This window comes from Balaenoptera borealis (assembly GCF_965194805.1).
Source record: "Balaenoptera borealis genome assembly, chromosome: 12".
NCBI lineage: Eukaryota > Metazoa > Chordata > Mammalia > Artiodactyla > Balaenopteridae > Balaenoptera > Balaenoptera borealis.
The window spans coordinates 51733320-51747424 of NC_138869.1; the positions used below are offsets into that span (position 1 = coordinate 51733320).

The following is a 14105-nucleotide window of genomic DNA, read 5'->3' on the forward strand; positions in this document are numbered from 1 at the left end:
TTCTCAAATTGAGGCACATGGTGGGAATGTAACTGAGGTTATTACACTGAGAAAACAGCCACATCCAATCCCTGGAACAACCGGGGGGATAAATAAATATGTTACTCCTAAGTGACATGCAGTTTAATACAGTCGATTTCCTAAGTTCAGTACAGTTTTAATTTCCCATACTTATGAGTTCTGACTACCTGAATATTTTTAACGATTAGACGGAAATGGTAAGACAGGAAGAGGGCTAAGGGAACTCACTCTTCTTTTCTTTTCATGTTCTCTCTTGCCTGTTGGACTCTGGTGAGAATAAACCACTGGAGGTTTGCTGGGTCGCAAAGGATCGGAATGTTAAAATGCCCAAGTTCGTGCAGACTTGGAGCATATCTGTCACTGTAATAAAGCATACGTAAAAGGAAAAATCAGCGACCTCTCCACCCCCATTCCACCCCCAAAGAAACGATTTTCTTAGTCTGATTAATGGAAAAGGAAACCATCAAGAAAATCCACCTTAAAGGTATAGTAAGTCCCCTACATATGAACGAGTTCCGTTCCGATAGTGCGTTCCTAAGTCCAATTTGTTCGTAAGTCCAACAAGTTAGCCTAGGTACCCACTAACAAAATTTGGTTATATAGCACTGTACTGTAGTAGGTTTATAATACTTTTCACACAAATAATACATAAAAAACAAACACTTGAAATAAAGATACTGTACTACTGTACTCTCTACAGTACTGTACAGTGAAGTACACAAAAGCACAACCACTTGTAGAGGAGGCATGCATGTGACAATGTACATCAGACACATGAACTAACTTAAGAGATTGGACATGTGAACACACGTTTGCATCTTTGAAAGTTTGCAACTTGAAGGTTCATATGTAGTGGACTTCCTGTATAGCAGAATTGATTTGAAGTTTTGCTGTCCCCAGTGAGACACAATATCAGGATGACCACACCCTTCCTGGCCCTGTGACCTTCCTCATCTGTAAGATGGGGGTAGTAACCCACTCCATGGTGAGGTTGTGAGAGCTAAAGAGATAATGCATTTAAGTACCAAGCCTGGTGCCTGATATGCACACTGCTGATTTCACATTAGTTTAATCCTATAAAGTTTTCCACAGGGCTGATTTGACCTGTAAGTGGCAATATATTTACAATGTTCTAGAGACTCAATCTTTCAATCCTCTCATGTTGGCTTTTCTCATGTGTAAAAGAGTGTTGCCAACAGAGGTGGTGACATTCCTTTAATTCCTAAGAATCACATGTGGAAATACAAAACAATTTCATGCATGGACACACACAGCCCATCTGAGTGAATGAATAAAAGTAATTGTTTTAGATACTTGCCTGTTAAGGATCATTTGCCAACTACGCAAACTTCGAGGGTGAAAAGGTATTCGACTTTTCAAGAGTCTATTATAGAATACGTCGAGAAGAGAGTAATATTCTTCAAGTGTCAACACTGGCTGTAATTCTTCGATATAAACAACTTGGATGCCACCTAGAAGATAGCTTATTTGGTCCTCCAGTAGCATCAGCCTCCTCTGCAGGTCAAAATAACTCGGTAATCTTTCAAAAAGCTACAGTATTTTTTTTTTAAAGAAAAGGGAAGGAATATTTAGTTTTATGGTACTTTAATAGTCCAAGTTTAGGACTCCAATAAATGGTATTGAGAAATTCTAACAAGAAAATTATAAATTATTTTCCTAAAGGAAAGTTCAAGTAAGCAATAAGAAAAAAGCTATTGAATGCTGGAAATATTAATATTCAAAACAAACCACTGTAAATCTTAGGAACTTTTAGCTAGGAATTGAAGAGATTGCAGAAGAAAAGAAATATGTTCCAAATAAAAATAAGTCCTAACATTTAAATATTCAGGTAAGAATCTCAAATTAGGTTAGAAAGATTAAATGGTATAATAAAGAATGGTTTTAGAAATAAAGTCTACATATTTCAATTGCAAATCTATTTCCTCAGAATTTCCCTTAATTCAACTAAATTCTATTACGAAGCACCTACCATGTACTTAAACACTAAACTGGGCCCTTGGAGTATAGAGATTATAAGAATTTGTGTCCCTGTCTCCCAGGGGCTTATGGTCAGGGTGCAGGGAAACAAAACAAGAATCAGAATTCAGTGTACCAAGTGCCACATCAGGGTGAAGTGATTGGAGGGTCAAGCAAAGGTTTTCAAGGACGTCTAACATAACCAATATGAAAAGATAAAGAGGATTTAGAGAAGGTTAGATGCATCACTAATTATTAGAGAAATGCAAATCAAAACTACAATGAGGTACCACCTCACACTGGGCAGAATGACCATCATCAAAAAGTCTACAAATAATAAACACTGGAGGGACTTCTCACCTGGTGCAATGGTTAAGAATCCACCTGCCAATGCAGAAGATATGCAGGAGACAAGATCCCACATGCCGTGGAGCAAATAAGCCCATGCACCAGAATTACTGAGCCCGCGCACCGTAACTACTGAAGCCTGTATGCCCTAGAGCCCACGCTCCACAACAAGAGAAGCCACCACTCTGAGAAGCCCACGCACCTCAACAAAGAGTAACCACCACTCACCACAACTAGAGAGAAAGCCTGTGCGCGGCAACAAAGACCCAAAGCAGCCAAAAATAAATTTAAAAAAAAAAAAGCTGGAGAGGGTGTGGAGAAAAGGGAACCCTCCTCTACTGTTGGTGGGAATGGAAATTGGTACAGTCACTATGAAAACAACATGGAAGTTCCTTAAAAACTAAAAATAGTGGGAATTCACTGGTGGTCCAGTGGTTAAGATTCTGTGCTTTCACTGCTGAGGGCACAGGTTTAATCCCTGGTCGGGGAACTAAGATCTCTGCAAGCTGCTTGGCCAAAAAAAAAAAAAAAAGAAAAACTAAAAAGAGCTGCCATATGATCCAGCAATCCCAATCCCACTCCTGGGCATATATCCAGACAAAAGTATAATACAAAAATATACATGCACCCCAGTGTTTAGAGCAGCACTACTTACAAGAGCCAAGGCATGGAAACAACCTAAATGTACATTGACAGATGAATGGATAAAGAAGATGTGGCATACACACACACACACACACACACACACACACACACACACACACACACACACACACACACACGGGAATACTACTCAGCCATAAAAAGAAGGAAATAATGCCATTTACATGGATGAACTTAGAGATTATCATACTGACTTACCAAGTAAGTCAGAAAGAGAAAAACAAATACCATATAATATTACGTACATGTGGAATCTAAAATATGACACAAATGAACGTATCTACAAAGCAGAAACAGACTCACAGACATAGAAAACAACTAGAGAAAGCCCGTGCACAGCAACAAAGACCCAACGCAGCCAAAAATAAATAAATTAAAAAAAAAAAAAGAAAGAATCCACCTGCCAACGCAGGTGACTCAGGTTCGAGCCCTGGTCCAGGAAGATCCCACATGCCGCGGAGCAACTAAGCCCGTGCGCCACAACTACTGAGCCTGCGCTATAGAGCCCACGAGCCACAACTACTGAGCCCGTGTGCCACAACTACTGAAACCTGTGCACCTAGAGCCCATGCTCCACAACAAGAGAAGCCACTGCAATGAGAAGCTCACACACCACAACGAAGAGTAGCTCCCGCTTGCCACAACTAGAGAAAGCCCGCTCCCAGCAACGAAGACCCAATGCAGCCAAAAATAAATAAATTTATTTTTAAAAAAAGAATATGTATGTGATATATAACTGAATTACTTTGCTGTATACCAGAAACTAACACAACATTGTAAATCAACTATTTCAATCAAAAAAAAAAAAAGGAATAGAGAAGGTTAGCTGCATGTGGGAAAGTTTCAAGGGAAGAAAAAAGCATGTGGAAACTTGGAAGCACCAATAGGGACAAAGCAGGTTCAAAAACAAAGGAGTTTGGTGTGGCTGGAGGGTGGCACATGTGGCCTAAGTGGAAGGAGGCGAGGCTGAAGAGGCAGGTGGCGCTGGGTCGGGGAAGGACCTGTGCCCTACATTACGGACTCAGATTTTATACAGAAAGTTGCAGTTATATTAGAGGAGTTGAAAGGCATCAAAAAGTCTGTTATAATAAAAGCAATAGCAGTATAAAAATTCTACAAAGTATTTATAATACACTTTTTTTAAATTTATTTATTTTATTTTTGGCTGCGTTGGGTCTTTGTTGCTGTGCGCGGGCTTTCTCTAGTTGCGGCGAGCGGGGGCTACTCTTTGTTGGGGTGCACTGGCTTCTCATTGCGGTGGCTTCTCTTGTTGCAGAGCACAGGCTCTAGGTGCGTGGGCTTCAGTAGTTGTGGCTCGCGGGCTCTAGAGCGCAGGCTCAGTAGTTGTGGCCCATGGGCTTAGTTGCTCCACGGCATGTGGGATCTTCCTGGACCAGGGCTCGAACTTGTGTCCCCTGCATTGGCAGGCAGATTCTTAACCACTGGGCCACCAGGGAAGTCCATCACTTCAGTTTTAATTTGCATTTCCCTATGGTTTTTCATGTGCTTATTTGTCATCTATATGTCTTCTTCTGTGACATATCTGTTCATGTATTTTACCCATTTTCTAATCCATTGTTTATTTTTTTACTGTTGAGCTTTAAGAGTTCTTTATATATTTAGATACAAAGACTTTGTCACGCAGGTGGTTTGCAAATATTTTCTACCAGATATTTGATTTGAACAGATATTTCACCAAAGAAGATATATGGATGGCAAAAAAGCACATGAAAAGATGCTCACCACCATTCATCATTAGAGAAATGCAAATTAAACCCACAGTGAGATAGAACCACACACCTCTTCAAGTGGCTAAAATTAAAAAGATGACCATAGCGAGTGTTAGCAGTTTCTCAAAAAGTTAAAATACCCTGACATATCCGGCCATTCCACTTTCAGGTATTTACCCAAGAGAAAAGGAAATATATGTCCATACAAATATTTGTAGAAAAATATTCATAGCAGCTTTATTTCTAATGGCCAAAAGCTGACATAACCCAATGTCCATTAACAAGTGAATGTATAAAAAAAACTGTGGTATATCCATATGATGGAATACTAAGTGGAAATAAAAAGGAATAAATGCTTGATACATGCAATAGGATGGATGAATCTCAAAATAATTATGCTGAGTGAAAGAAATCAAACACCACGAAAGTACAAACTCTGTGCTTCCACTTACATAAAACTCTAGAAATATAATCTATAGTGACAGAAAGCAGACCAGTGGTTGCTTGGGTAGGGGGTGGTGGGATGAAAGAGAGGGTTTACAAGGGACATGAGCATTCTTTTGTGGGTGACAGATGTGTTCACTATCCTGATTATGGTAATGGTTTCACGGGTATTTACATGTCACGTCTCATCAAATTATACCCACTAAATATGTACATTTATTGTATGTCAATTATACCACAAAATCTGTTAAAAACAAAACAAACAAAACAACAGAATGCAGGCCTTTAGACTGTGCTTTAGAAAAGACTATAAAATTTCCAAATAAAAATGGACTTAAAAATCAGTCCTCTAGGGACTTCCCTGGTGGTAAAGAATCTGCCATACAATGCAGGGGACGCAGGTTCGATGGAACTAAGATCCCACGTGCGCGGGACAGCTAAGCCCACACGCCACAACTACTGAGCCCATGCGCCCTGGAGCCTGTGGGCCACAACTAGAGAGAAAAAACCCACACGCCACAATAAGAGAGAAGCCCTCGCGCTGCAACAAAGAGCCTGTGCTCAGCAACAAAAGATCCCACATGCCTCAAAGAAGATCCAGCATGCCGCAACTAAGATCCGATACAGCCAAAAATAAATAAATAAAAAGTAAATCTTAAAAAAAAAAAATCAGTCCTCTAAGAATTTAAACTACAAATTATTGAGTATCTGATTTGCAAACAGCTGAAACTATGATTCAAAATTTTTTAGTTCATTGCTATATTAGCATAGTTTGAAACAAAAGCATGTCAATGACAAATCAGAGATTTTTTTTGCTTTTAAGCTTTTTCTTACTCTTGTCCAGTGATGATGGACATCCATTGTTCCCAGCATCACATGGCCCACTGCACTCAGCCCGGACCGGTCTGTAAATATTATTGTACATCCTGATGGTAAAACACAAACCTTTGGTCACTGTCCAGAGAGGCTTCATTCTTTCAGCACTGTGCAAATAATTACATAAATTTCATGTATCAACTCAGGATTAAATTCGGTAGAAACTTCAAGTCTAATTTTTTGTCACTGTTTAATTCAAAGGAACAGATTTAAAAATTCAGCTGATATAAAGTCACATCTATCAATACAAAGACTTTTAACACTTAGCTTTCCTCTAGAATTTACAGATGTGTATAGCCGTTAAGGGATATGGATTTCGGAAGTGAATGGAAATTGTTTACCTTTTGCATTTTTAAGGCTTTCCAAGTTCTGCTGGGCTAAGCGGCCTAAACTGTGCAGCTGGCTGCAGCGGTGGGCGATGCCCCAGCTCCTCTGCCACCTGGTCCAACAGAGCACACGGCCCATTAACACCCCTGTCCCCCCAGAGGGAGGCACACACGCGCCCCCACTGCTTGACCCCCGGGAAAGCCGAGGAGTTGCTTTCTCAAGGAGACACACAACATGTTCCCAAACGAACTCATGTTTCAAGAAGCAGCCAAATGGGAAATGAATCGTTTACCAGAGGGTAAACATCTTAGCACTATATTCAGCTATCCAAAGACTTACAACAAGCAAATACACTGTGTTGTTTCTCTTAAAATAAGAGGATGAAATGGGGAAAACTTTGACAAAGATCTTTTCCTTCTTTACATTGTTCAATGACGATGATGATGTCTTGGATTGAAGTTCCAACTAGGAATTCCAGTTCGGTTTATCAGAATTTTTTTTATCATATTCTAGAGAAAATGATTTTTACGACATTGTGTAATCTGTTCATTTTATAGATGAACATTATTACATCTCAGTGACAAAATGGAACTTGATATTCGCATGATGTCCCAGAGGCGCTTCTGTGTATGTGTAAAGAGCACTGGTATTAAGTGGTGTCAGAAAACCAACCTTCGAAATCTAATTCTGTGATTGACTAGCTCTGTGACCTTCAACAAACTGCCTCTGGTCTTCCTAAGGTTCCTCTTCCTGCTTGCCCAGTGGGGACACTTCTTACAGCACAGGTGGCGTAAATCACAGGGGATGAACATGTGAAGGAGTAAGGCGCTCAACAGGCTTTAGAAAACTTAGGTTCCTTCTTCATCCTAACACCAATTCTGATGAATGTCATTTCTGATAAAGTGAAATCGGCTTTCAAAATTATTCCTTTAACACACAATGTCATCAGTCACAATGCTTCCTTTTGTTGGAGACTTGGTTAATTTCCCAGTAAGCCGAGACACTCACGTCCACGGTCCTCAAATGTTCTGGTCTCGGGACCCCTTTGCACTCCTAAAAACTGAGAACCTCGAAGAGCTTTTGTTTACATGGGTTATAGCTATTGATATTTACCATAGTAAGAATTAAAGCTGAGAAATTTCTCCACTATATTGTAAAATAATGTTTTATTACTCTTTTTTAAATTTATTTTTGGCTGAGTTGGGTCTTCATTGCTGCGCACGGGCTTTCTCTAGTTGCGGCGATCGGGGGCTACTCTTCATTGTGGTGTGTGGGTTTCTTCATTGTGGTGGCTTCTCTTGTTGGGGAGCACGGGCTGTAGAGCGCAGGCTCAGTAGTTGTGGCGCACGGGCTTAGTTGCTCCACGGCATGTGGGATCTTCCCAGACCAGGGCTTGAATCCGTGTCCCCTGCATTGGCAGGTGGATTCTTAACCACTGCGCCACCAGGGAAGTCCCTGTTTTATTACTCTTTATGTTTAAGAAACCCTTTCATTTTTCTGATCCCAGTCTGCTTTCTCAGTCTTTAAAAATTTATTTAGAAAAAGTTATTTTCATGCATATCAATTTGTTTTTTATAAACCTTTAAAAAGGATCTTATTATTTTGTTTTTAGTTAGTAAAGTCTATGTTACTTGATTATGGAATTGGAAGGGCCCCCTATAATCAAACTTGGATGTGATGAAAAGACAGCAGCTATCAGCACAAACCCAAACATCCCACAGTCCAAGTGTAAACACTTTCCTTTGAAATTTCAATTATCTTAGACAACTATGATTTGAATACACAAGAACAGAACATATAAGTACTATCTGTATTCTGCAAGTCCAGGAAAAAGGTGCTGTTATGGTACCCAAATGGTCATTTGGTTCAATCTAAGTAAAAAGTACTGATAATGATGGCTGAAAACAACAAAACAGGCTACAGCAAAGAGTAATAGAAGTTTAAGCTCCAGACCAGATGACAATATCTCAGGGTTCTTGTAATGCAGAGTCCCATGACTGAATCACACCACCCCCTCCTTAGGGTTGTAACAGCTGTTAAATCTATTTTTATAATAAACTTCAGCATGTATCTTTATATAACTATGATTCCTAAGTTTATAAAAACTTATTTAAAACGTCATGTTATACGGCGACTATAGCTAATAATACTGTATTACATTTTTGAAAGTTGCTAAAAGAGTAGATCTTAAAAGTTCTCATCACAAGAAAAAAAATCTGTAACCATATATGGCAATAGATGTTAACTAGACTTATTGTGATCACTTTGCAATGTTTACAAATAATGAATTATTATGTAAAACACTTGGAACTAATGTAATGTTATATGTCAATTATACCTCAGTTAGAAAAAAAAGTCATGCTACGTAAAATAGAACCAAAAAATACAACATTTATTTTTTATCTCCCTTTATCTTTTTAAACTTGAATACCAATCGTATATGAGGGGGAAATAATTATTTTTTATACATTATAGGTATATTGAAAAGGATATTTTTATTACAAATTCATTGTATAAAAAAACTATTATGCTAAAAATGTCAGTATCTAAACTTTACTTCACTATTTTATACAAGAAATTCATATTAGTTTTCCTACATAAACATTTGATTACTTTCATAAAAAGATAACAAAAGAATATTTAGTTAACAGAATAATTAAAGACACGAATATTTAACTGTTAGAAACAAACCTTTACCAATAGGTAAAGCATGTTTATTTTAATCTCTAAATTAGGCTTTCTCTTCTTCATTACCTGATATCCGAGAGCTGCAATTGATGGGACAGTTCATCTTTTAAATGATCTAGTTCTTTTCTAAGTGGCAAACTATTCTTCAGCTTTTTAACAGCACTTTTCCCATTGTTATCTAACCAGGATCTAGAAAGAAAAAAACAGAGATATACACTTTGCAATACTAACTATAACGCAAACATTTCTACTATTGAACGACGTGTTCATTGAATTAAAGCAGCCCCAGTGTTAAACCGAGTTTGCCATCAAACGTTTACCAAATTATAAGTACTGCTGCCAAGTCTATTCTTTTAGAGTAAATACTTCTAAAATAGGTTTCTTGGAGAACTGCCAGCATCTGTTAAATCATATTCTACTTATGACAACTTCCTTTGTCTATCAAAAAAATTCAATTTAAATTACACCCAGCCTGTTGCTAGATTTCCAGAGATGGGATGATTTTTAAAGAATTAAAGATACTTCAAACCTCACTTATGTTTACTGCACTTTTAAGCAGGCTGTACTGGACCGCCACTTGCATCGGTCATCTACAGGCGACCCTTTTCCTACTGGGGCACATGAGCAGATGGTGTCCTAATGCAGCCAGACGGGGAAAAAGTCAATTCAGAAGACGCACCTAATGGTGCTGGTGACATTCAACAGGCAGTGTTTCCTGATGCAGGGACGTGCGGAGGTAACTCTGTGGATTCTAGCTGGGTAGACCCCGTTTCTTGCTTTGTTTTCGTCTTGGTTGTCAGCACCCTGAGCTCGCCCCGCTCAGCCCCTCAGCTCTCTGTCCAAGTGCTCCCACTGGTCAGGCCTTACCAGTCTCGGTGTCTCCGCCCACACGCTCCTGTCGGGTGGGTCTGTTTGCCCCTCGGTTCCTTTCCACCCAACCAAATGCCCAGCTCTAGTCTCACCTCTCTCCACCTTTATTATTTTCCCCCGTCAACTACATCATAGGCTCAGCAGAAAGATGTTCTTTTAATTCTGCATTTCTTAGAACGTTTACCTCAGTGAAGTCTTAAAAGAGAAAATAAACATCAAAGTCGGCGTAAGGATTAGAAGGGGAGAGCTTTCAGACAAGAGCTGAGGGCAGCCCGGGTGGCCTCGTACCGAGCAGCACGGCCCCTTGGGAGGTTATCACTTCCTCGGTGTTATAATGGTCAGGGCACAAGGGATGCTGGCTGTCGCTCAGAGTCTCTAGTCCCCCAGAGGAGGCTGGACAAACGAGAGGCCTGGGTGGTGCCTAGGAGGCTGAATGGCTGCTGCAGGAGTAGGCAGGGCAGAGTGGCAAGGTGACTCGGAGATCAGAGGAACATTTTGGGTCCAAGATGGTAGTGGTGGAGTGGGCCCTGGGTACAGCCGTGCAAGAGAAAGCTCCAGGGGGTTAGGGGGAAAATGGTCTAAAGCACCCCATCCCCAGGCCACCTGACACCCCCTGTGGGACACCTGTCAGTGATTGATGGTCAGGTGTTAGGATAACTCTGCAGAAGGGCTCATATGTCCATCTCAAAAGTGCTTGCCAAATAAACCTTTTTAAGGTTCCTTAATTTTTAAGTCACTTTAAAGGTTTGAGATGTTGTGATCTACAACCTTTAAAAAATAATCAAGTTCAGGGAATTCCCTGGCAGTCCAGTAGTTAGGACTCCCGCTTCCACTGCAGGGGACACTGGGTTCTATCCCTGGTCAGGGAACTACCATCCTGCACGCTGCACAGTGCAGCCGCAAAAATCATAATAGTAATCAAGTTGAAACTCTCAGAACCAATCAACCATTATGCATGCATCAAATATTTATCCTGAAAGCCTAACAGTGTGTTGTGTTGGGAATATAAGGAAGATACATCTAGTAAGGAATAGAGAGAGAAGCAATTGGAAGAGAACATATGAGCTTCTAGGAGAACAGAGGAAGAATTAAGTAATTCTGCCTGGAAGGTTCTATAGAGCAGGTGATATGTGACCTGAACCTGAGAGATGGATCAGAGTTTTCCAGGCACATTAGTGAAATGGAAGGGCATGTCAACCACGCCAGTGCACAGGGAAGTATAAGATGAACCAACGTGCCCAGATCACATGATGCCTAGAGGGAGGGGGGGTGTGAGATGAGACTGGAGAGGCACGTATATGTGTGTGTGTGAGATTATAAAAGGTCTTGCACATTGGGGTAAGGAATTAGGACCTCTTCCTCTAACGATGTTCCTTTTTTTTTTTTTGGCCATATGGAGGGGCGTGCAGAGATCTTAGTTCTGGAACAAGGATTGAACCTGTGCCCCCTGCAGTGGAAGCTCAGAGCCTTAACCACTGGACCGCCAGGGAATTCCCTATATTCCACATTTTTTTGATTCACTAAATGTGTACAGTCATTAATAATTCTTCCTACTCCCCCTTTAAAAATACTGGTAAAGATTTTATTTCTGCTTTCTGTGTGAGAAATAAGAAAATAATATCTTATTTTATATCACAATTATTAGCTCTTACAATTTTTCAACCTTTTCCTCATTTATTAAGTCATACGTGTAAATCAATTTACTTTAAATTATGTAATACAATGGATGATTTTTTTGACAAATGAAATATCAAATGGCATATCAGGTTGGGTTTGGGGACCAAATGTCTTAAACTGTAGACTGAAATATAATCTTATGATTATATATTCATGATCTGATTGTTGGAATTCTTATATTTAGTGTATAAAATTTAACTGATCTAGTTTAACAATTTTTGTGTTTTGTGTCTAAACACTGAGATAAAAATGAAGGTTCTACACGTGGCATTTTTTCTTTCTTTCTACCTATCTATCTATCTATCTACGTAGATATTAGATCTATCTATAGATATAAAGACAAAGATACATGTTTCGTAGCTCTGGCCACTGAGAAGTTCAGTAGCAACTGAGACATGCACCACCCAGATCTTGGTTTCTAAAAATCATTCCCTTCTAAAAAGAACCAGAGCTTCTTGGCAAAAGGGTTCAATCAACCACTGGGCCAGGGAAAGTCCAGATGAGCCTGGAACACCTTGGTGAACCAGGAAGTAAGAGAGTTCTCAAAGAATGATGGGGACATAGGAGCTGGCTTGAAGGGATGAAAAAGTTAGAAAATTGCCATTTGGCAACCATCATCATAATATGTGATTCAGGCAAAAATCATCAATGAGCACTAGAGCTAAGGGGTAAAAATTCAGTGTTAAAAGGATATTTACATAGCCCTAAGTATCTCCTCAAAAGAAACTAACTGAAGGGAAAAATAGTTCCTTTACTGGGGAAAAAACTGGGAGACACCACCTTAATCAAATGATCCAAGTTAATATCACTAGTAATGGGACAATTAACATCATATGCCTCCTATATAACATTGAAAACAACACACTTCACTTTCGGGGTATTCCTGCCAAATATGAATAACCGGACTCTAATTATGAGAAATACCAGATAAACTCAAAACACTCAAATTTAGGGACATTCTACAAAATAACAGCAAGGTAATGGCAGACAAGAAAACACTGAGGAACCATTCCCGATTAAGGGAGGTTACAGAGACTAAAGTTATGACTTATAATTTGAAAAACAATGACTTAGCCTATAAATAAGGAGAAGAGTGAATAAATGTATGATATGAGTTAAAGCATGATTATAACATTTCCAAATATCCTACAGAAATAATTCCAATATTGTAGTTGTCCAATGTGGCATATTGTGGACACTAAGAGGATTCAGAGCTTAGACAATGAAAGTGAAATAAAACTTTGCACGCAAACTTCAAATAGAAAAAATGGAATTTTGACATTTACTAATATCTCAGTAGCTACCAGAATAGCATTTCAGACTCCCTCTTGTGAGAACACCAGAATCACAACTAGCTGCTGGACAATCATCGACAGGAAGACACTGGAACTCACCAAAGAAGATACCCCACATCCAAACACAAAGGAAAAGCCACAATGAGACGGTAGGAGGGGCGCAATCACAGTAAAATCAAATCCCATAACTGCTTGGTGGGTGACTCACAGACTGGAGAACACTTATACCACAGAAGTCCACCCACTGGAGTGAAGGTTCTGAGCCCCACGTCAGGCTTCCCAACCTGGGGGTCCGGCAACGGGAAGAGGAATTCCTAGAGAATCAGACTTTGAAGGCTACTGGCATTTGATTGCTGGACTTTGACAGGACTGGGGGAAACAGAGACTCCACTCTTGGAGGGCACACACAAAGTACTGTGCACATCGGGACCCAGGGGAAGGAGCGGTGACCCCAGAGAAGACTGAATCAGACCTACCTGCTAGTGTTGGAGGGTCTCTTGCAGAGGTGGGGGGTGGCTGTGGCTCACCGTGGGGACAACGACACTGGCAGCAGAAGTTCTGGGAAGTACTCCTTGGTATGAGCCCTCCCAGAGTCTGCCATTAGCCCCACCAAAGAGCCCGGGTAGGCTCCAGTGTTGGGTTCCCTCAGGCCAAACAACCAACAGGGAGGGAACCCAGCCCCACCCATCAGCAGCCAAGCGGATTAAAGTTTTACTGAGCTCTGCCCACCAGAGAAACAGTCAGCTCTACCCACCACCAGTCCCTCCCATCAGGAAACTTGCCCAAGCCTCTTAGATAGCATCATCCACCAGAGGGCAAACAGCAGAAGCAAGAGGAACTACTATCCTGCAGCCTGTGGCGCAAAACCAACATTCACAGAAAGATAGACAAGATGAAAAGGCAGAGGGCTATGTACCAGATGAAGGAACAAGATAAAACCCCAGAAAAACAACTAAATGAAGTGGAGATAGGCAGCCTTCCAGAAAAAGAATTCAGAATAATGATAGTGAAGATGATCCAGGACCTCAGAAAAAGAATGGAGGCAAAGATCGAGAAGATGCAAGAAATGTTTAACAAAGACCTAGAAGAATTAAAAAACCAACAAACAGAGATGAACAATACAATAACTGAAATGAAAATTACACTAGAAGGAATCAATAGCAGAATAACTGAGGCAGAAGAACGGATA

The 14105-nt window shown here is 40.2% G+C and overlaps 1 protein-coding gene across 3 annotated transcripts in view; it reads right to left on the reverse strand.

Moving 5' to 3' along the window:
• LOC309608479 (T-cell activation inhibitor, mitochondrial-like) overlaps positions 1-14105 on the reverse strand; it is a 78261-nt gene that overhangs the window by 13823 nt on the left and 50333 nt on the right. For 2 of the 3 annotated variants that reach the window (XM_082348696.1, XM_082348694.1), the window contains 5 exons: positions 9141-9263; positions 6401-6498; positions 6018-6109; positions 1340-1572; positions 250-381 (listed from right to left, as the gene is read on the reverse strand). In XM_082348696.1, the coding sequence (XP_082204822.1) occupies positions 250-381; positions 1340-1572; positions 6018-6109; positions 6401-6498; positions 9141-9263 (678 nt within the window). The remainder of the gene's footprint in view (positions 1-249; positions 382-1339; positions 1573-6017; positions 6110-6400; positions 6499-9140; positions 9264-14105) is intronic. The other variant, XM_082348695.1, reaches the window with a different exon arrangement.